Raw genomic sequence first — 20,739 nt, 5'->3', positions numbered from 1 at the left:
GTCTCTATTCACATCCAGAGCTGCACTCACATTACAGTGCGATTTCTATGATGGTATGCAGGAGAAGAACACTGTCCGCAGATATTCATTGTGTTATTGATGATAGAGAACCAGTAGTTTGTGTGTTAGTGATCACTGATGTATGACTCTTTGACTAGGTGTGTCTTCTCTCTTCCCTTGTGCTGGCCGCAGAGACGTAGCCCGGTAAGATCAGTGTTGCTACATATCTCTGATAATTTTATTACATTTTTTCCATTATTTCATTTCTGTATTATTTTCCCAATTAGAATGTTTGAATTAAAGTTTTCTTTAAGCTTGCAAAATCAGAGTTTGGTTTCTGCAACTGTTTTTTATATATACATAAATATATATTTACAAAAAATTTAATATATATTTATATGATTATAGAAACTATGCGCTATATATATATATATATATATATATATTTACAAATATAAATATTTATTTTATGTATAATATATATATATATATATATATATATATATATATATATAGTTAGAGAAACTATGCTGTATTTTATATATATATATATATATTTTTATTTATTTACTAAGAAATATATAATATATATATATATATATATTTTATTTTTTTTTTATATATATTTATACCCTTCCACCATTTATATGTGAGCATGACAATGTAGCCAATTGTATCTCTAGATGGATATTTTTAACATGCAGCCAGTTATTACAATATATATCCCTACCTGCTACCAGTAATGCCTCTCAAGCCACCATTTAGCAAATTATACTTCTAAATAGCTGCACACATTATTATGCAGTGAATGATAACTCTAGATGCACTTCCTCTACACCAGGGGTACATTAGTTTTAGTATATGTCTGCGTCAGGTAAGATGTGAGCTAAACCCCATTCTTAAAGGAGATGTCCAGTGCGGACTATTCCTATTCCATCCTGCCCGGGCTGCAAAAAAAAAGAGAAAACAAACTTTCACTGACCTTCCTACGTTCCCCCGGAGCTCCGCGACAGCTGATCGGTCGGCCGGGCTTTCTACTTCCTACTTCCCTTAGCCCGGGACGTCACACGGCGCTTCAGCCTATCACCGGCCGAGGCGGGACATCGCTGCGGCCGGTGATAGACTGAAGTGCCGTGTGAGGTACCGGGCTAAGGGAAGTAGTAAGTAGACAGCCCAGCTGACCGATCAGCTGTTGCGGAGCTCCGGGGGAACGTAGGAAGGTAAGTGAAAGTTTGTTTTCTCTTTTTTTGCAGCCCGGGCAGGATGGAATAGGAATAGTCCGCATCGGACATCTCCTTTTAATTTGCTCCTTGTTTCTTGTGGACCAAATATTCGGACTTTGCCCATACCTTCATCTGCATACAGTGTAAATTTTATATTTTAAAAAAAATTCTACTTAAAAGGGATATTCCAGCCATAGACATCCCCTATCCAAAGGATAGTTAAAGGGGTTATCCAGGAGAATTTTTTTTATATAACAACTGGCTCCAGAAAGTTATACAGATTTGTAAATTACTTCTATTAAAAAATCTTCATTCTTTCAGTACTTATGAGCTTCTGAAGTTGAGTTATTCTTTTCTGTCTAAGTGCTCTCTGATGACACATGTCTCGGGAACTGTCCAGAGTAGAAGCAAATCCCAATAGAAAACCTCTTCTACTATGTGCAGTTCCCGAGACAAGCAGAGAGCACTGTTGCCAGACAGAAAAGAACAACTCAACTTCAGAAGCTGATAATTATTGAAAAGATTAAGATTTTTTTAAGAGAAGTAATTTACAAATCTGTTTAACTTTCTGGAGCCAGTTGATATATACCCCTTTTAATAAGATGTCTGATTGCAGGGGGCCCGTCGCTGGTTCCCCCCACGATGCCCTTGCAGCACCCAGCATTCTCTGCCGGCCTGCTGCTCCAGTCTTGGGAACTTCTGTGTTTCCAGGACTGAAGACGTGACATCACGCCACATACCCTCCATTCATGTCTATGGGAGGTGGCGTGACTACCGTCACGCCCCCTCCCATAGACATGAATGAAGGCTACGTGGCGTGACGTCATGGCAGAGAATGCCGGGTAGTGCACGGAGATCACGTGAGAGGCTCCCAGCGGATAAAATGTCTGTAGCCAGAATACCCCTTTAAAGCATAACTCCGATCACACTCCGGCGGCAGAATACCTGTTTACATTTCCCTGCACCTTCGTAGTCCACGATTTGGCGGTCCCATGCAAGTTTGTGGGACTTCTTGCAAATACATATGGTGGTTGCTGTAGTCCTCATCTACGCAGTTGCTGGGAAATTTAAACAGGTGTTCTACCACTGGGACCATCATCAGAATTACGCTTTAAAGGGGTACTCCGGTGGAAAACGATTTTTTTTTTTAAATCAACCAACTTGTGCCAGAAAGTTAAACCGATTTTGTAAATTACTTATATTTAAAAATCTTAATCCTTGCAGTACTTATCAGCTGCTGTATACTCCAGAGGAAGTTTTTTTCTTTCTGAATTTCCTTTCTGTCTGACCACAGTGCTCTCTGCTGACACCTCTGTCTGTGTCAGGAACTGTCCAGAGCAGGAGAGGTTTGCTATGGGGATTTGCTCCTGCTCTGGACAGTTCCTGACATGGACAAAGGTGTCAGCAGAGAGCACCGTGGTCACACTGGAAAGAAATTCAAACAGAAAATAACTTCCTCTGTAGTATACAGCAGATGATAAGTACTGGAAGGATTAAGATTTTTAAATAGAAGTAATTTACAAATCTATTTAACTTTCTGGCACCAGTTGATTAAAAAAATAAAAAATAGTTTTCCACCAGAGTACCCCTTTAATCTGCTCAAGTTGTAAGCAATCAGATTTGAGTCTAACACAAACAAGCTGTTCTCTTCTAGTTCTTTTGTGGTTTAGTGTGATGGTAAGAATCATTGTGTGCGCATTAATAATAATCTTCTTCTATCACTTAGTAACAACTAATGGGTGTTACTAAAAACATAGCGCTTGGATTAACGTCTTTTTTCCCTATTCCTGTGTCTTTTATCTTCTGTGTTGCCCAATGTAACAGGCTTGATCTAAAAGCAATGTGTGTGTGTGTGTGTGTGCGCAGAGCGCGTGCGTAACCCGTGCATGCCGTGTGCTTTAATACGTCTTTGTTTTCATTAATAGGGCACAATTAAGAGACATTTGTCACGTAAGTAGAAGGATCTGAGGCGAGTGATCTCTGTAGTTGAGTTTATTCGTAGCTTACTGTATCAGTATAGCATTGTATCATAGCAAATACTGAGCGGACAGAACATAAGGGATGCCATGTCTGACTCATGGAACACTCAGCACGCCCGCTCAAGCCGATGTGTCATGCAGTGACCTCAGCTTCATCTCATCCGTGCATCCTGCCAAAATTATGGTGCGTTTACGAAACCATTGATTTTCACCCTTTTAATTGTAATGTGGTCTTAAATAACAAAATGCACCAGTTACCCAGGACAGTCAATCTATTTTTGACCTCAGGATCTGCCATGGGCACGTGCAGCTTTGCGGTAACAAAAAACCTGTGGCTCTCCAGCTATTGCAAAACAATGACTCCCAGAATGCTGAGAGTCTTCATTTTGCAACAGCTGGAGAATTACAGGTTGGGGAACTCCTGTCTTAGGCTGAAATCACATCAGTAGTCAGGAGTTCTATTACAGACAAAAATGAACAACCCCAATGGACCCGGTCAAGCTCCACTGACCTTAAATGGGGTCTGTCAAGGTTCCATCTGAAATTTAACATTTTGCAGTATATATATATATATATAATATAATTTTTTTATTTATTTGTTTGCTTAAAGGGGTGCTCCGGTGTGGAAAATAAATATGTTCACTTCAACTGGTGCCAGAAAGTTAAACAGATTTGTAAATTATTTCCACTTAAAAATCTTAATCCTTCCAGTACTTATCAGCTGCTGGAAAGAATAACACAACTTCCTGTGGAGCATACTGAAGCTGATAAGTACTGGAAGGATTAAGATTTTTATATACAAGTAATTTACAAATCTGTTTAACATTCTGGCACCAGTTGATTTAAAAAAATATATTTTCTCCACCGGAGTACCCCTTTTAAATCTCGTCATTATAACAGAATCATCTGTCAATCAATGAATGTGAGGCACCTTGGCATCCCTAATGTTTTGTACTGTTTTTAAAATAAAGTCCTATTAAAGGAAAAGTCTTGTGGGTAAAAATGTATCTCCTCTCTGAAGTATAGGGTATACATTTTAGCAGTGGATCCGACCGCTGGGCCCCCCGATCTCGTGTTGGGAGCCCTGTCTCTCCCTGGGAGGCGCACATCACCACCCCCGCACGAAGCAGGATGCCGCCATGCCCCCTCCATATATCTCTATGGGAGAGTCGTTTGGCTCTATGGGAGAGTCGTTTGGCTCTCCCACAGAACTATATGGTGGGCAACTTTCCGGAAAAGAAAAAAAAAATGTTTTTTAATCAGCTCGTGCCAGAAAGTTATAAAAATTTGTAAATGGCTACTATATTAATAATGCAAGCCTTCCTGTACTTATCAGCTGCTCTATGCTCAAGAGGAAGTTATGTTGTTCTTTCCAGTCTGACCACAATGCTCTCTTGCTTCCACATTTGACCATGTCAGGAACTGTTCAGATCAGTAGAGGTTTGCTATGGAGATTTGCTCATTCTGTGGACCGTTCCAGACCTGGACAGAGGAGGCAGCACCAACAACCACAGTATTTTACTGTAAAGGCTACAGGACTTCCTCCAGGACATACAGCAGCCGATAAATACTGGAAGGCTTAAAGGGGTACTCCGCTGCTCAGCGTTTGGAACAAACTGTGTTCTGAATGCTGGAGTCGGGAGCTTGTGACGTCATAGCCCTGCCCCCTCATGACATCACGCCCCGCCCCCTCAATGCAAGTCTATGGGAGGAGGCGTGACGGCTGTCACGCCTCCTCCCATATACTTGCATTGAGGGGGGGGCGTGATGTCATGAAGGGCGGGGCTATGACATCACGAGCTCCAGCAATCAGAACAGTTTGTTCCAAACGTTGAGCAGCGGAGTACCCCTTTAAGATTTTAAATAGAAGTAATTAAAAAATCTGTATAACTTTCTTGCACCAGTTGATTGGAGAACAATTTTTATTTTCTCCGGAGTACCCTTTTAATATCTGTGTTACATGTAACATTAATAGTTGCTAACTCAGCTCATTGCATCTCATTTAAAGAAAAGCTAAAACTTTCTGCAGTCAGCCATCACCCTGTACTGACAAGGGGCAGGACTCCCAAAAACAGCAGTATCTACCGATAAGTGTCTTCGGTTTGGCTGAAGTCACTAGTTGCATGTCAAGGCTCTTTTATGGGTTGGACGTTGACTTACATGGTAGTTACCTGTAGGTGGTGGTAGAGAGCCAATGTTCCTTATTCTGGAAGAAAGTTAATTTGATTACATTGTTCCTATAAAACATTGCTTGTCAAGCTCCGTAAACCAAGTGGGTGTCCTCATTGAGAACCAGTGACCCAAGCGGGGAGGAGACATTACACCGGCAGCCATGTCATGAATTTCTCTTTTTTCCACTAATCTTTTGCCAAAAATATGCATTAAATATTTCCCTTTAAAGCATATTATCTATGGCTGCTCTTTGTCTATGAGACCTGGACGGCCCCATAGACTTACATTAGGAGTCCTGGTCATGTGACCACTAAGCGCGTTTCTCCTGCCTTGTTCTCATGATCGGTTGAGGTCTGAACGCTCAGACCTGGATCGATAATTTTGATATGTCTCTGCGTTTTTTGGGGGGTTTTTCATGACAGGTACACATTAAAGTGGTACTCCACTGTCTCAGTGTTCGGAACATTTTGTTCCGAACGCTGGGTGCGGGCTGCCAGGGTCGTGATGTCACGGCCATGCCCCTTGTGATATAATGACCACGCCCCCTCAATGCAACTCTATGGGAGGGGGCGTGACGGCCGTCACGCCCCCTCCCATAGACTTGCATCGAGTGGGCGTGGCTGTGTCTTCACGACCCCCACAGCCAGCATTCGGAACTAAATCTTCCAAACGCTGGGGCAGTGGAGTACTCCTTTTAAATAATATAATTTTATTCTAAATTGGAAGGTACCAGTATACAGTATATTAGCTATAATATCAAAAAAATACGTTGGGTAAATAAAATAAATTTTAATCCGCTGAGAGTTTTTGGAGTGTAGACATATTGGGTAATATGTAGATTTGCACACATACCGGCTGAGAGAGAAGGTTCCTACATCTATAAAAACCGTATAATGTTCAATTTCTACAGGTGAAGAGATAGCAAGGCCGAGGCGCTCAACTCCCACAGCAGAGATTGCAAGGTTAGTGCTAAATATGTAGAATATATGTGCACAATAAAATGCCATTGATTGTGGATTGTAACTGGCCTCTGCAGTGATAAAGGTCGTCTTACAAAGTTGCCGAAATTTGCTATTTTTTAAGAGTTCTCATCATTTCTTGTTTTCAAGTTGTGAGTATAAATTTCAGTGTGACGTTCCCGGCGTTTATTAATTTTATGCTTTTATGGTAAACTTTAGTAAGAAAGCTCCGACTGAATTATTTGGCCCTCCCCTGGAGTCCGCCTACGAGGATCCAAAATCTGAAGGTAAAGATGAGTTCAAAATACAAATATATAATTTTATATATTCTTTCTCTCCACTCAATTCCTGTAAAATACAGAGCACCCAAGGGGGCCCTATTCAAGTCAGTGGAATCCATCGGGACCCGGCAGTGTCAGTTGTGCTCCAAGCCGTTTTGGGTCCGTTTGGCACAAAAAAAAGCCAAAAAGACCCTGAACAGGTTGGAGCAAAACAGCCATGTGAACTTAGTCTAAGACATGATCATCATAAGGGGTACCAAAAGAAAAAATTCCCACACAATAGGTCCTACGCCACAAGACATAGATTAAATTCATAAAGAAAGAGGCGTCAAACAGGACATAAATATCACAAAGTATACTTTATTAACATGAATCCAAAATGACAAAACATTTAAAATGATTTAAAAGAATACATATATAGTAATAAACATAGATCCAAAAAGTGCTGAGAGAGAAACGGGGGCTATGCTTGTCTGCCAGCGGAAGGGTTAAATAGTTGGTACACAATAAGTATTGACTCCCGTGGATTAATGAGGGAGGCTACTGCTCATAAATTGTGGATTGAATGTTAGAGTCGGATCCGGCAAATATGCCCGGATCGCGAGTAAGTACAGAAAAAGTCCAAGAGCAGACAAAAAAGTCTCAGGGGGTCAATAACACACTATGAGTAGGACAAGGCCTGAACTAGGCAGAAATAACAAAATACTTTACCAAGTGGAGCAAGGAGTACAGCGCTACAGCCACCCGCCACCCAACGTTTCACCAATGAAGGCTTCTTCCGGGGTGTCACACCCCGGAAGAAGCCTTCATTGGTGAATCGTTGGGTGGCGGGTGGCTGTAGCGCTGTACTCCTTGCTCCACTTGGTAAAGTATTTTGTTATTTCTGCCTAGTTCAGGCCTTGTCCTACTCATAGTGTGTTATTGACCCCCTGAGACTTTTTTGTCTGCTCTTGGACTTTTTCTGTACTTACTCGCGATCCGGGCATATTTGCCGGATCCGACTCTAACATTCAATCCACAATTTATGAGCAGTAGCCTCCCTCATTAATCCACGGGAGTCAATACTTATTGTGTACCAACTATTTAACCCTTCCGCTGGCAGACAAGCATAGCCCCCGTTTCTCTCTCAGCACTTTTTGGATCTATGTTTATTACTATATATGTATTCTTTTAAATCATTTTAAATGTTTTGTCATTTTGGATTCATGTTAATAAAGTATACTTTGTGATATTTATGTCCTGTTTGACGCCTCTTTCTTTATGAATTTAATCTATGATCATCATAAGATAGATAGTTACGTGCACATGTATTGATATATTTTTTCCCCAGTTTCCCTAGACCAGTCTGAAATATGGGGAGCCTCTCAAATCAGCGCTGCCACTGCAGAATCTCCAAAGCTGACAAGACCATTCCCAACTGGAAGTAAGTAGAGTTTGTCTATGGTACACTACAAGAATATTTAAAGAAAACTACAGATGCTTCAAACCCTGGTAATGAGACCAGAGCGCACAGTTACAACCTTGGTCCTTAAAGAGTACCTATCATGATCTAAACTCTCCCTAAATCCCCCATCTGTCCCTGACTCTCACTGACACTATCCGTGTTTCTTTTCATTCAAAACCCCCTCTTTCTACCTGATTTATTGTCATCTTGGCTGCTCATTCAGCCGTCCTAGGGTGAGGGAGGAAGGGGGCGTGGCCCAGCATAGAGGATGTGATCACAGCAGCTGGCAGCTCTGAATCTTCTCCTCTCTGTTTACAACTGCATGTGCAGAGAGAAGAAAGATCGGAGCGAGCTCAGATAGTAAAATGAATGAGGGCCTGCAGTAAGGCAGAGTCAGGAGTATTCTCTGCTGTGCTATGAGCACAGTGCTGGCTCCTGCCTGTCTGATTGACAGGCAGGGAGCAGTGCTGAGCTTGTCTGTGTCCCGGCTGCAGTCTGAGATTTAGGACTCCGGCATGAGTCTGAAATCTATTAAAACGGCTTGTGGCCAGGACTGGTAGGGAGACCCCTAGTGGTCATTTTTTCAAAGTGGAAATTTGGAAAGTTATTCTGCATCCATTAATCTATAATATATAAAAAAAAATTATTATTATTATTTTTATGAAAGGTACCCTTTAAGTACCAGTACACAAGGGGTTAATGAAACAATACATGTGTATTTACTATAAAGAACTATTACTATTTTAATTATTTTTCTATGGAGTCCCCATTAACTACAATGCATCTTTATTTGTCAGTGTAAAACAGATAACTTTTAGGACCCTTATTGCCATTAGAACCCATGGGCCACCAATTGGTTCACACAGGGAGCATCCTTCTAGTTTGTGCTGTAGTTGTATTGTGCAATGCAGAAAGGGGTTAAAGGGGTTGTATGAAATGTAGAAGGGTCACTTTAGGTAAAGTGATTGGGTCTGAGCCGCAGTACCAGACACAGCCATGGACAAGAGGGGCAATGTTACTAGAGATGGACAGAAGCTTTTTCCCAAGGCAATTGTTGATCATTTTATAGATTTGTTATGATATCAGACCTAAGTGGTTTCTTTAATCTCTGTGTTTTCAGCACCTCCACCTATTCCACCCAAAAATATTCCAGCCACCCCACCAAGGACTGCTTCACCACTACCAGCTGGGATAGGTGAGCCTAAAACTTATGTTCTCAATACTTGTTTACCAAAGTTTTCATTTTGACCTGGAGATTTTTTAGACCCAACCCTTTTGTCTGTATTTAGCTCATAGATGCATTTTATGTTCTTTGGAATTACATTTTCCAAAGTTTCTTTGGACCATAGAGCGTTTGGCTCAGTTTTTAATTGACCTTTGTATCCAATTGGATGTGGCTGATTTTACTTCAGTTTCGCCCCTCCTGATCCACAGAACAGATTATTTTCAGCTCAACTTGTTAGAATTGGCCATAGAATTCAAATCACATTCAAAAGTGCCCGGATTGCTCTGAAAAGTCATGTTTAACTCTCTGAGGCATTGTTTCCCAACCAGGGTGTCTCCAGCTGTTGCAAATCTACAACTTCCAGCATGCCCAGACAGCCTCTGGCTGTCTGGCCATGCTGGACGTTGTAGTTTTGCAACAGCTGGAGACACCCTGGTTGAAAAACACTGAGGGTTCCAAACTTTTAATGGAAAGACAGCGTAACTCTAACCCTACTATAGGTTTAGGGTTTGGGTAAGGGGTTATGGTTCATAAGGTAAAGGTCTCTCTGCCTAATTCTACTAGCCCTTCGTTTGATTGCTTAAAGGGGTAATCAGGTGGAAAACATCTTTTTTTATTATTTTTTTAAATCAACTGTTTCCAAAATGTTAAACAGATTTGTAAATTACTTCTATATAAATATCTTAATCCTTCCAGAACTTATCAGGTGCTGTATGCTCCACAGGAGGTTCTTTTCATTTTCATCTTTTCTGTCTGACCACAGTGCTCTCTGCTGACACCTCTGTCCATGTCAGGAACTGTCCAGAGCAGGAGAGGTTTGCTATGGGGATTTGTTCCTGCTCTGGATAGTTCCTGACATGGACAGAAGTGTCAGTAGAGAGCACTGTGGTCAGACTGGAAAGAATTTTGTGGTCAGACTGTGGATCATACAGCAGCTGATAAGTACTGGAAGGATTAAGATTTTTTTTAATAGAAGTTTACAAATCTGTTTAACTTTCTGGAACCAGTTGATTTGAAAAAAATAAATAGTTTTCCACCTGAGTACCCCTTTAAATAGCAGCAACCATTTTGAGCAAGTAGGTCAAAACAAATCCCCAAAAAAGGCAAATTCAAATTTTTGATAAAATTCTGAATAAGTTTGATTCTGAATCGATTTGTTCACCTCTATAATTCATTTTTTGACAGTTCATCTCCACCAAAAGCCAAAACACTTGAAAACTTCACCAACAATAACTTCTTTCTGCAAATTTGATTCTCTTGGAGCCATTCTGCACTTTTTTGCATTGTATATTACATTATTTTTGATGTATATTTTATAATTTGCAGTTCAAGGACTAGCTGTAAGAGGAGAGCAGAAGGAAACAGTCAGCACAGAGGAGCGACCTGCGTCTATCAGTGACTTGGACAGTATTTTCGGCCCTGTTTTATCCCCCAAGTCTGTTGCTGTCCATTCCGAAGACAAATGGATCAGATTTCACGACCATTCACCAGAAAAGATTTGCTCTGCTTCTCCACCACTTCCTGCGTCCCCGCGTCCACCTCCGTCCCCTCTTCCTCCTCCTTCCCCTCTTCCTCCTCGTTCTCCCCTTCCTCCCCCTCTTTCTCCTCCTCCCCCTCGTTCTCCCCCTCCTCCGCCTTCTCCTCCCCCTCCTCGTTCACCTCCTCCTCCTCTTCTATCTTCCCCACCTCCTCCTTTTTCTTCCCCTCCCCCTATTTCTCCTGCTCTCGCTCCTTCTCCATCTCCTCCTCCTTCTCCACCTCCTCCTTCTTCTCCACCTCCGCCTCCTTCTCCACCTCCCCCTCTTTCTGCAACAATTGTCGAATCTCCACCTCCTAAAGAAACAAACAGCCCCTGTGAATCGCTGCCCCCTGTGGAAATGTGTCGAAATATACCCTCACCACTCAACCTGGAAGAGGTCCACAAAAAAATAGCAGAACACTCATTCATTAAAGACGATCTACCAGAGACCGCGGCCTCTCCTAAAGATTTTGCCCTTGGTCAAAGAGCTACACCACCACCACCTCCACCGCCTACATACAGGGCTGTTGTGTCTTCTCCAGGACCCAGTGGGGCAGGAAGTGCAAGTGGTAGGTGTATGTATTATTGTGGATCATTAAAGGAAATCTGTCATCAGTATCACCCGCACTAACCTGTTATACATTAAAGAAATGTATGTACACAGTGACCCAACCAGCAGAATAGTGAGTGCAGCTCTCTATAATACAGGATATAACTCAGGATCAGTACAGGATAAGTAATGTAATGTATGTACACAGTGACCTCACCAGCAGAATAGTGAGTACAGCTCTGGAGTATAATACAGGATATAACTCAGGATCAGTACAGGATAAGTAATGTAATGTATGTACACAGTGACCTCACCAGCAGAATAGTGAGTACAGCTCTGGAGTATAACTCAGGATCAGTACAGGATAAGTAATGTAATGTATGTACACAGTGACCCCCACCAGCAGAATAGTGAGTGCAGCTCTGCAGTATAATACAGGATATAACTCAGGATCAGTACAGGATAAGTAATGTAATGTATGTACACAGTGACCTCACCAGCAGAATAGTGAGTACAGCTCTGGAGTATAATTCAGGATATAACTCAGGATCAGTACAGGATAAGTAATGTAATGTATGTACACAGTGACCTCACCAGCAGAATAGTGAGTACAGCTCTGGAGTATAATTCAGGATATAACTCAGGATCAGTACAGGATAAGTAATGTATGTACACAGTGACCTCACCAGCAGAATAGTGAGTACAGCTCTGGAGTATAGTACAGGATATAACTCAGGATCAGTCCAGGATAAGTAATGTAATGTGTGTACACAGTGACCTCACCAGCAGAATAGTGAGTACAGCTCTGGAGTATAATACATGATATAACTCAGGATCAGTACAGGATAAGTAATGTATGTACACAGTGACCTCACCAGCAGAATAGTGAGTGCAGCTCTGGAGTATAATTCAGGATATAACTCAGGATCAGTACAGGATAAGTAATGCAATGTATGTATACAGTGACCTCACCAGCAGAATAGTGAGTACAGCTCTGGAGTATAATACAGGATATAACTCAGGATCAGTACAGGATAAGTAATGTATGTACACAGTGACCTCACCAGCAGTATAGTGAGTAAAGCTCTGGAGTATAATACAGGATATAACTCAGGATCAGTACAGGATAAGTAATGTAATGTATGTACACAGTGATCTCACCAGCAGAATAGTGAGTGCAGCTCTGGGGTATAATACAGGATATAACTCAGGATCAGTACAGGATAAGTAATGTAATGTATGTACACAGCGACCTCACCAGCAGTATAGTGAGTACAGCTCTGGAGTATAATACAGGATATAACTCAGGATCAGTACAGGATAAGTAATGTAATGTATGTACACAGTGACCTCACCAGCAGAATAGTGAGTACAGCTCTGGAGTATAATACAGGATATAACTCGGGATCAGTACAGGATAAGTAATGTAATGTATGTACACAGTGACCTCACCAACAGAATAGTGAGTACAGCTCTGGAGTATAATACAGGATATAACTCGGGATCAGTACAGGATAAGTAATGTAATGTATGTACACAGTGACCTCACCAGCAGAATAGTGAGTACAGCTCTGAAGTATAATGCAGGATATAACTCAGGATCAGTACAGGATAAGTAATGTAATGTATGTACACAGTGACCTCACCAGCAGAATAGTGAGTACAGCTCTGAAGTATAATACAGGATATAACTCAGGATCAGTACAGGATAAGTAATGTAATGTATGTACACAGTGACCCCACCAGCAGAATAGTGAGTTAAGCTCTGGAGTATAAAACAGGATATAACTTGTAATCAGTACAAGATCTTTTGTGCGTATAGGGAGTTACCTATATATGTAGAGTTATGATATACGTAAACTGTCATTTGGTGTTTCAAGGCATTTATCAACTTTAATTTTACCTCAGTTTACCGTTTATTTAATTGTATTTTTGCAGATGTAATATATCATGTAGGAAGCCTGAGTACTGCCTATATGTGAGCATGTGACTCTTTTAGCAGCATTTTATTTTATATTTTTTCCCTTTAAGGAACATCGTCTCCTGCTCGCCCTGCAACTCCTCTTGCCGTCTGCAGTACGACCCCTCCACCACCTCCTCCCCGTCCACCATCTCGGCCTAAAGTCCCTCCTGGAAAACCTGCAGTAACAGATGTGAGTTGTCTCCCTACATTTATTTAAAGGGGTGTTCAAGGAATAATTCCTGACGATGATTTAAAGTAGTTTGTAGTCTGTACATGAGTGATAGATAGGCAAGCGGTTGAGCGCAGGACATGTCATGACGCTCTGGTCAGAGGGCCTGACCTCTGGGACCTGAACATTTCCCGGGGGCTGCTGGGTCTTCTGTAAAGTGTGTGCATCTAGATAACCTTCCTCTTTCTTCTGCAGTCTCGGCCATTCAGTCCACCTGTCCACTCGTCCAGCCCACCTCCCATCGCCCCCTTGGCCCGAGCCGAGAGCACTTCCTCCATTTCTTCAGCAACGTCCCTAAGTGCAGCCACCACACCGACAGTCGGTAATGACCTTTATTTTATTTTCCTTTTTTTTTTTTTACCCGTTTGTTTTTATGCTTTTCATTGTAAGCATATAACAACATTATATATCCATTCATCATGAACCACATCAGATATGGTTATATGGTATTTAGATGGTAATTTAGCTTGGCAGATGACCCTTCTTAAATAGGGAGAGAGAAGTTCTGCATATGCTAAACAGTCCCTTCTATGTGCTTCAGGGTGGACGGAAACATAGCAGCAAATAACTTATCTCTCAATGCATGAGGAAAACTGTAATGGAACCACTTAAAGAAGCACTCCAGGAATTTTTTTGTATATATAATGCAGCATAGGCTATTGGAGAATAATGTAAAGTTTATTGTGTATGCCTGTGTTTTAGGAACATTAAAAAGCTGTAGACTGTGTTCACATGTTGAATTTTTACTTCTTTTTTTCAAAAAAAAATTTCCTGCATTTTGGCCTTTTTGTTTGCAGCAATATTTCAAAATTTTGGTAAAAATTGCAAATTTTTGCAATCCCTGTATAATAGCACCAAAAATAGCAAAAACTGAAAGAGAAAAGAAATTCAAGCAAAAAAAAAAATACCTCAGGGGAGGCGTATAGTTACTATATATCCTGGGCCCATAGAGATAGAGCTGGTGGAAAGGTGTATAACTACTATATATCTTGATCCCATAGAGATAGCAGCAGTATACAGATGGAGATGGTGGAGAGCTGTATAACTACTCTGTATCCTGATCCAATAGAGATAGCAGCAGCAGTATACAGATAGAGCTGGAGGGGGAGGTGTATAACTACTATACAGTCATGGCTGTATATGTTGGCACCCTTTACATTCTTCTTGAAAATGAAGCATTTCTCACAGAAAAGATTGCAGTAACACATGTTTTGCTATACACATGTTTATTCCTGTTGTGTGTATTGGAACTAAACCAAAAAAGGTAGGAAAAAAAGCAAATTGGACATAATGTCACAAAACTCCAAAAATGGGCTGCACAAAATTATTGGCACACTTAACTTAATATTTGGTGGCACACCCTTTGGAAAAAATAACTGAAGCCAGTGGCTTCCTATAACCATCAATAAGCTTCTTACACCTCTCAGCCGGAATATTGGACCACTCTTCCTTTGCAAACTGCTCCAGGTCTCTCTTATTGGGTGTTCAATGGGATTTAGATCTGGACTCATTGCTGCCACTTCAGAACTCTCCAGCGCTTTGTTGCCATCCATTCCTGCTGGAAGACCCAAGATCTCGGACGCAAACCCAGCTTTCTGACACTGGGCTGTACAGTGCGAACCAAAAACTGTTGGTAATCCTCAGATTTCATGATGCCTTGTACACATTCAAGGCCCCCAGTGCCAGAGGCAGCAAAACAACCCCAAAACATAATTGAACCTCCACCATATTTCACTGTAGGTACTGTGTTCTTTTCTTTGTAGGCCTCATTCTGTTCTCGGTAAACAGTAGAATGATGTGCTTTACCAAAAAGCTCTATCTTGGTCTCATCTGTCCACAAGACGTTTTCCCAGAAGGATTTTGGTTACTCAAGTTCATTTTGGCAAAATGTAGTCTTGCTTTTTTATGTCTCTGTGTCAGCAGTGGAGTCCTCCTGGGTCTCCTCCATGGTGGGGTCCTCCTGGGTCTCCTCCATGGTGGGGTCCTCCTGGGTCTCCTCCATGGTGGGGTCCTCCTGGGTCTCCTCCATGGTGGGGTCCTCCTGGGTCTCCTCCATAGTGGGGTCCTCCTGGGTCTCCTCCATAGTGGGGTCCTCCTGGGTCTCCTGACATAGCGTTTCATTTCATTTAAATGTGGACGGATAGTTTGCGCTGACACTGATGCTCCCTGAGCCTGCAGGACGGCTTGAATATCTTTGGAACTTGTTTGGGGCTGCTTATCCACCATCCTGTGGACTATCCTGTGTTGACACCTTTCATAAATTTTTCCCTTCCGCCCACGCCCAGGGAGATTATCTACAGTGCCATGGGTTGTAAACTTCTTGATAATGTTGCGCACTGTGGACATAGGCAAATCTAGATCTCTGGAGATGGACTTGTAACCTTGAGATTGTTGATATTTTTCCACAATTTTAGTTCTCCAGTCCTCAGACAGTTCTCTTCTCCTCTTTCTGTTGTCCATGCTTAGTGTGACACACACAGACACACAATGCAAAGACTAAGTGAACTTCTCTCCTTTTTATCTGCTTTCAGGTGTGGTTTTTATATTGCTCACACCTGTTACTTGCCGCAGGTGAGTTTAAAGGAGCATCACATGCTGGAAACAATCTTATTTATCCACAATTTTCAAAGGGTGCCAATAATTTTTTCAGCCCATTTTTGGAGTTTGGTGACATTGTGTCCAATTTGCTTTTTTTCCTCCCTTTTTTGGTTTAGTTCCAATACACACAAAGGGAATAAACGTGTATAGCAAATCATGTGTTACTGCAATCCTTTTCTGTGAGAAATACTTAATTTTCTCGAAAAATTTCAGGGGTTCCAACATTTATGGCCATGACTGTATATTCTGATCCCATAGAGACAGCAACATTGGTATACAGATAGAGCTGGAGGGGAGGGGTATTACCACTATATACTTATAGAGAGAGCAGCAGTACACAGATAAAGCTAAAAGGTAGGAGTCTGGGAGCTAGTAGGAGGAATCTGATAGTGATGGTGTCATCCTGTAGTTCACATTGTCAGCTGACCCAGGACTGACTACTTCCTCTGACACATTAAAGACTGATTTTCTGTGGGCCAGACTGTTGATCACATGATGCAGTTACAGTAATAAAACGTATGGATGTAGTCCTGCTGGAATTACACAGATGGCGCTGTAGGACTAGTAAGGGTGAATGTGCAGGATATGGCAAACAAAGAAACCTGGAGTGCTTCTTTAAGCCTTCATGACATCTATCCTTAGACTTCAACATGTTTTTTTCCTCGAACAGTAGCAGCAAACATTACAATTATAACATTTACTTTTTAAGGATCTCCCTCTGTGAGCCAGAAGCCAGACTTAAAAAGTACCTGTCACCAAATAAACTACCTCAGGCTATGTACCCTAACTACTACTAACACCCCTCCTGTCCTTAAAAACTATTTTAGAGCTTTAAAAAGCTGTGTATCATACCTTTCTTCTTGCTCACATAGTGCGATTTCCCAGCAGGAGAAAGTGCTCGTTTCCCAGCAGGCATGACATCACTGAAGCCTTCTGGGGGACAACTTCTGCCCTCACATTGTTGCAGCATTGTGATGAATAGAAGACCTCAAGCTCTGTGCATGTTTCAGTCTGTGCAGTTTTCAGAGAGGCTCTCCTTCAGCCATCAGTCTGTGTGGCTTTCTGTGAGAATCTTTGGAGCTTTCACTTTCTGTGCAGCTGACAATCACGCTGAGAAGCACTTCCTGAATTCAGACTCCTGCCAGGCTGGGAGGAGACCGAACTCATTGTATTAATTGTGGCAGGGAACAGAACAGCGCGTTTTTATATTACATTATAAACATATTTATGGTGATAATTTTAAAAGCAAGTGAATGGGAAAGTGTCTGCTAATTACACAAGGAACACTATATTAAAAGTTTTATTTGGTGACAGGTACGGGTGTGTTTACACTGTATTTAGCAGTGTACACTGGAGATATACAGTATATCTCCTCTTATTGCACAATATACCTTATTCTTGGGAGGCCTCAGCATAGAGCAGTGAACTGCGCTATTCTATTCCGGAAAATTAAAAAAAGACATTTACTGCCCAGAAATTACACCATTACAAGGTAAATGGGAGGCTATAGTCATGGTTACCATATATCCTGGGAGCTTTCCATGTATTTATAGACAGACATACGTCTATATGTAATATTGCATTCCCCCTGCAGAAACCACCGCAGGGGAAATAGCTCTGCAAAATCCATTGTTTGACTGAAGGGATTGAATGAGAGATGGGGTACTCCACTGGAAAACATTATTTAAAAAAAAAAATAATCAACTGGTGCCAGAAAGAACAGATTTAAACAGATTTGTAAATTACTTCTATTAAAAAAAAAACCTTAATCCTTCCAGTACTTATCATCTGCTTTTATGATCCACAGGAAGTTCTTTTCTTTTTGAACTTCCTTTCTGCCTGACCACAGTGCTCTCTGCTGACACCTCTGTCCATTTTAGGAACTGTCCAGAGCAGGATAGGTTTTCTATGGGGATTTGTATATACAGCTGCTGTTAAGTACTGGAAGGATTAAGATTTTTTTAATAGAAGTAATTTACAAATATAAAATATGTTTTCCAGTGGAGTACCCCTTTAATGGGCACCTATGTCGCCACCCTGTCCTATGAAATAGCATATTAAAGCAATACCAGTGACCTATGCTCTGCACTTCTAACAAATGTACCAACTCATCCAGTGTTTTCCAACTGGGGTGCCTACAGCTGTTGCAAAACGACAACTCCCAGCATGCCCGGACAGCCGCAGGCTGTCCGGGCATGCTGGGAGTTGTAGTTTTGCAACAGCTGGAGGCACCCTGTTTGGAAAACACTGTATTAATCCATATCTTTTATGACTGATCTGCAGATAAAACTTCTATCTGATACTTCCTGTCTTGCTCAGACTTTATTGCTTTGCTTTGGATTAAAGGGAATGTGTCATCAGAAAGCAACCTGTTGTTTGAATCAAGTTTTTTCAGATTTATTTAAGAATTTTTTTGTAATTTTTATTTTTTCAAATTTTCCATTTTACTATCGATCTTTTAAAATAATAATCAAAACAACTTGCACTTTTTATTTTGGCCACTAGGCCTAAAACTTAGGCTTCCAGATCTATCTGTGATAAGGCCAAGTTCAAACGGCGGAATTTCCTAGCGCAATTCTGCAGGAACATTTAGCTCAGAAATTCCCATTAATTTGCACACAGCAGAATTTTCGCGGCAGATGTTCCTGCCGTGGAAATCCCGACTTCGGCGTCCGCGGAAAGAATAGATATGTCTGTTTTTTCTACTTATCCCGCTTGGTAGTGCATTGCTGTCTGAGACGACGCATCAGCCCGTGTTTTCTCAGCGAACATTCTGCACATTTTCGGCCGTGAGAACATGGCATAAGGAGGAGGATGCGTGAAAAGGATCTGTATAGCAATACGGCGAAAGACGGGATCTGCGCAGTAGCTGTTGCTCACAGATCAGCCTCCCCCTCACTGTAGAATGACACCTGTCCAGGTCACAGAGCACGCCCAGGCAGCTTTCCCTTTCAATTGAATGGGACAACTCCTGTTTATTGTCGCCCATCTCTGTGGGGCTTGCTGTAAAGCATATCTATAAATGCTGTTTAAAAAAAACAGCTCAGGCAGGATGGCAGCCACCATGATAATGGACAAAATATAAAATTTAAAATAATTACATTAAGAAAATAAAAACTGATTAGAAAAAAAGAATGTTTCAAAATAAATAAAAATATAAATATATATATATATATATATATATATATATATATATACAATATTTATTCAAATATATATCAATTAAAATCTAGATGATGCATTCCCTTTAAGGATTCTTGCACTGCTGACTTTTCCTTTCCTCCATTCTTCCAGCAAGGGTATATCCGGTTATCGCTGAAGCTAGAGATGGCCAAGTACATACCCAGTGTAAAAGGAGTTTTTTTTTCCCCCTGTGATTTTATATTGCTTGTCAGGGCGGGCCTGCGATGTGTGATCGGTAATGCTTTAACCACTGGGAAACCTCATATTGATTTCCCTTCAGTGCGGTGCAGAAAAGTCCTTACACCTATGTTTACCATTGCAGCAGCCAAGCATATTGATATTGAAAAGGCTGAGCTGCAGTACCAGACCACACCATGCCATGGTGGACATCACTGTGTCAAAAACTTCGGTGAAGGTGCTATGGCAATCCAGATTTGAGTAAATTTTTTCTCTAATTGAATATTAGGAAGAGAAACAGCTTGAGAGTCCTTAGAAGAGATACAAGGCCTTGGTGGGCTTAGAAGGCCATCTAATGCAGTGTTTCCCAATCAGGGTGCCTCCAGCTGTTGCAAAACTACAACTCCCAGCATGCCTGGACATGTCCGGGCATGCTGGGAGTTGTAGTTTTGCAACAGCTGGAGGCAACCTGGATGGAAAAAAACTGGTCTAATGTGTAGGTGTAAGGATAGGGGATAAGTTTCTTATCGCGGGGGGGTCTAACTGCTGGGGCCCCCCCCACGATCTCCCATACAGGGCCCTGGCAGGCAGCCGACACACCCCTCAATACATCTCTGTGGAAGAGCCGGAGCGCTGCATTCGTCAATCTCCGCCTCTGCCATAGAAATGTATTGAGGGGGCATGTTGGCTGCCTGCCAGGGCCCTGTACAGGAGATCGTGGGGGGCCCCAGCGGTAGGACCCCCCGCGATCTGAAATGATCCCCTATCCTTAGGATAGGGGATAAGTTTCATATACCGGAGTTCTCCTTTCAGTCGACAGCTATCTAAAATGTATGGCCTGCTTAAAGGGAACCTGTCATCAGATTTTACCCTATATGACTGTTCGTAATAGATTATATAGGGTAAAATCAGGTTGTCCCTGTGCTTTGGACTATATTCACACCTACTATCCAACAAAAATCCCAGAGGATTTCAGGGCTTTTGTCTAAGGTTCTCTGACTTAGGATGCATAATGAAATTTATTTTCTGGCAGAAGCGGCTGCTGATTAAAAAAGATCACTCTCTAGCCATCCACATCCCGACGTTTCGTCAGTCCACGCTGACTTTTTCAAGAGAGTGAGGCTCCCTCGCTCCCTTGAAAAAGTCAGCGTGGACTGACGAAACGTCGGGGTGCGGATGGCTAGAGAGTGATCTTTTTTTAATCAGCAGCCGCTACTGCCAGAAAATAGATTTCATT

The 20,739-nt window shown here is 41.7% G+C and overlaps 1 protein-coding gene across 8 annotated transcripts in view; it reads left to right on the top strand.

The window, feature by feature from the left end:
- SGIP1 (SH3GL interacting endocytic adaptor 1) overlaps nucleotides 1-20,739 on the top strand; it is a 103,584-nt gene that overhangs the window by 47,324 nt on the left and 35,521 nt on the right. For all 8 annotated transcript variants that reach the window (XM_056532817.1, XM_056532815.1, XM_056532818.1 and 5 more), the window contains exons 7-15: nucleotides 193-204; nucleotides 3,149-3,173; nucleotides 6,285-6,336; nucleotides 6,553-6,620; nucleotides 7,945-8,037; nucleotides 9,179-9,253; nucleotides 10,610-11,371; nucleotides 13,384-13,505; nucleotides 13,740-13,866. In XM_056532817.1, coding sequence (XP_056388792.1) covers nucleotides 193-204; nucleotides 3,149-3,173; nucleotides 6,285-6,336; nucleotides 6,553-6,620; nucleotides 7,945-8,037; nucleotides 9,179-9,253; nucleotides 10,610-11,371; nucleotides 13,384-13,505; nucleotides 13,740-13,866 — 1,336 coding nt within the window. The remainder of the gene's footprint in view (nucleotides 1-192; nucleotides 205-3,148; nucleotides 3,174-6,284; nucleotides 6,337-6,552; nucleotides 6,621-7,944; nucleotides 8,038-9,178; nucleotides 9,254-10,609; nucleotides 11,372-13,383; nucleotides 13,506-13,739; nucleotides 13,867-20,739) is intronic.

This window comes from Hyla sarda, chromosome 7, assembly GCF_029499605.1.
Source record: "Hyla sarda isolate aHylSar1 chromosome 7, aHylSar1.hap1, whole genome shotgun sequence".
In the NCBI taxonomy this organism is placed as follows: domain Eukaryota; kingdom Metazoa; phylum Chordata; class Amphibia; order Anura; family Hylidae; genus Hyla; species Hyla sarda.
This window is presented reverse-complemented; position numbering and strand designations above follow the sequence as displayed.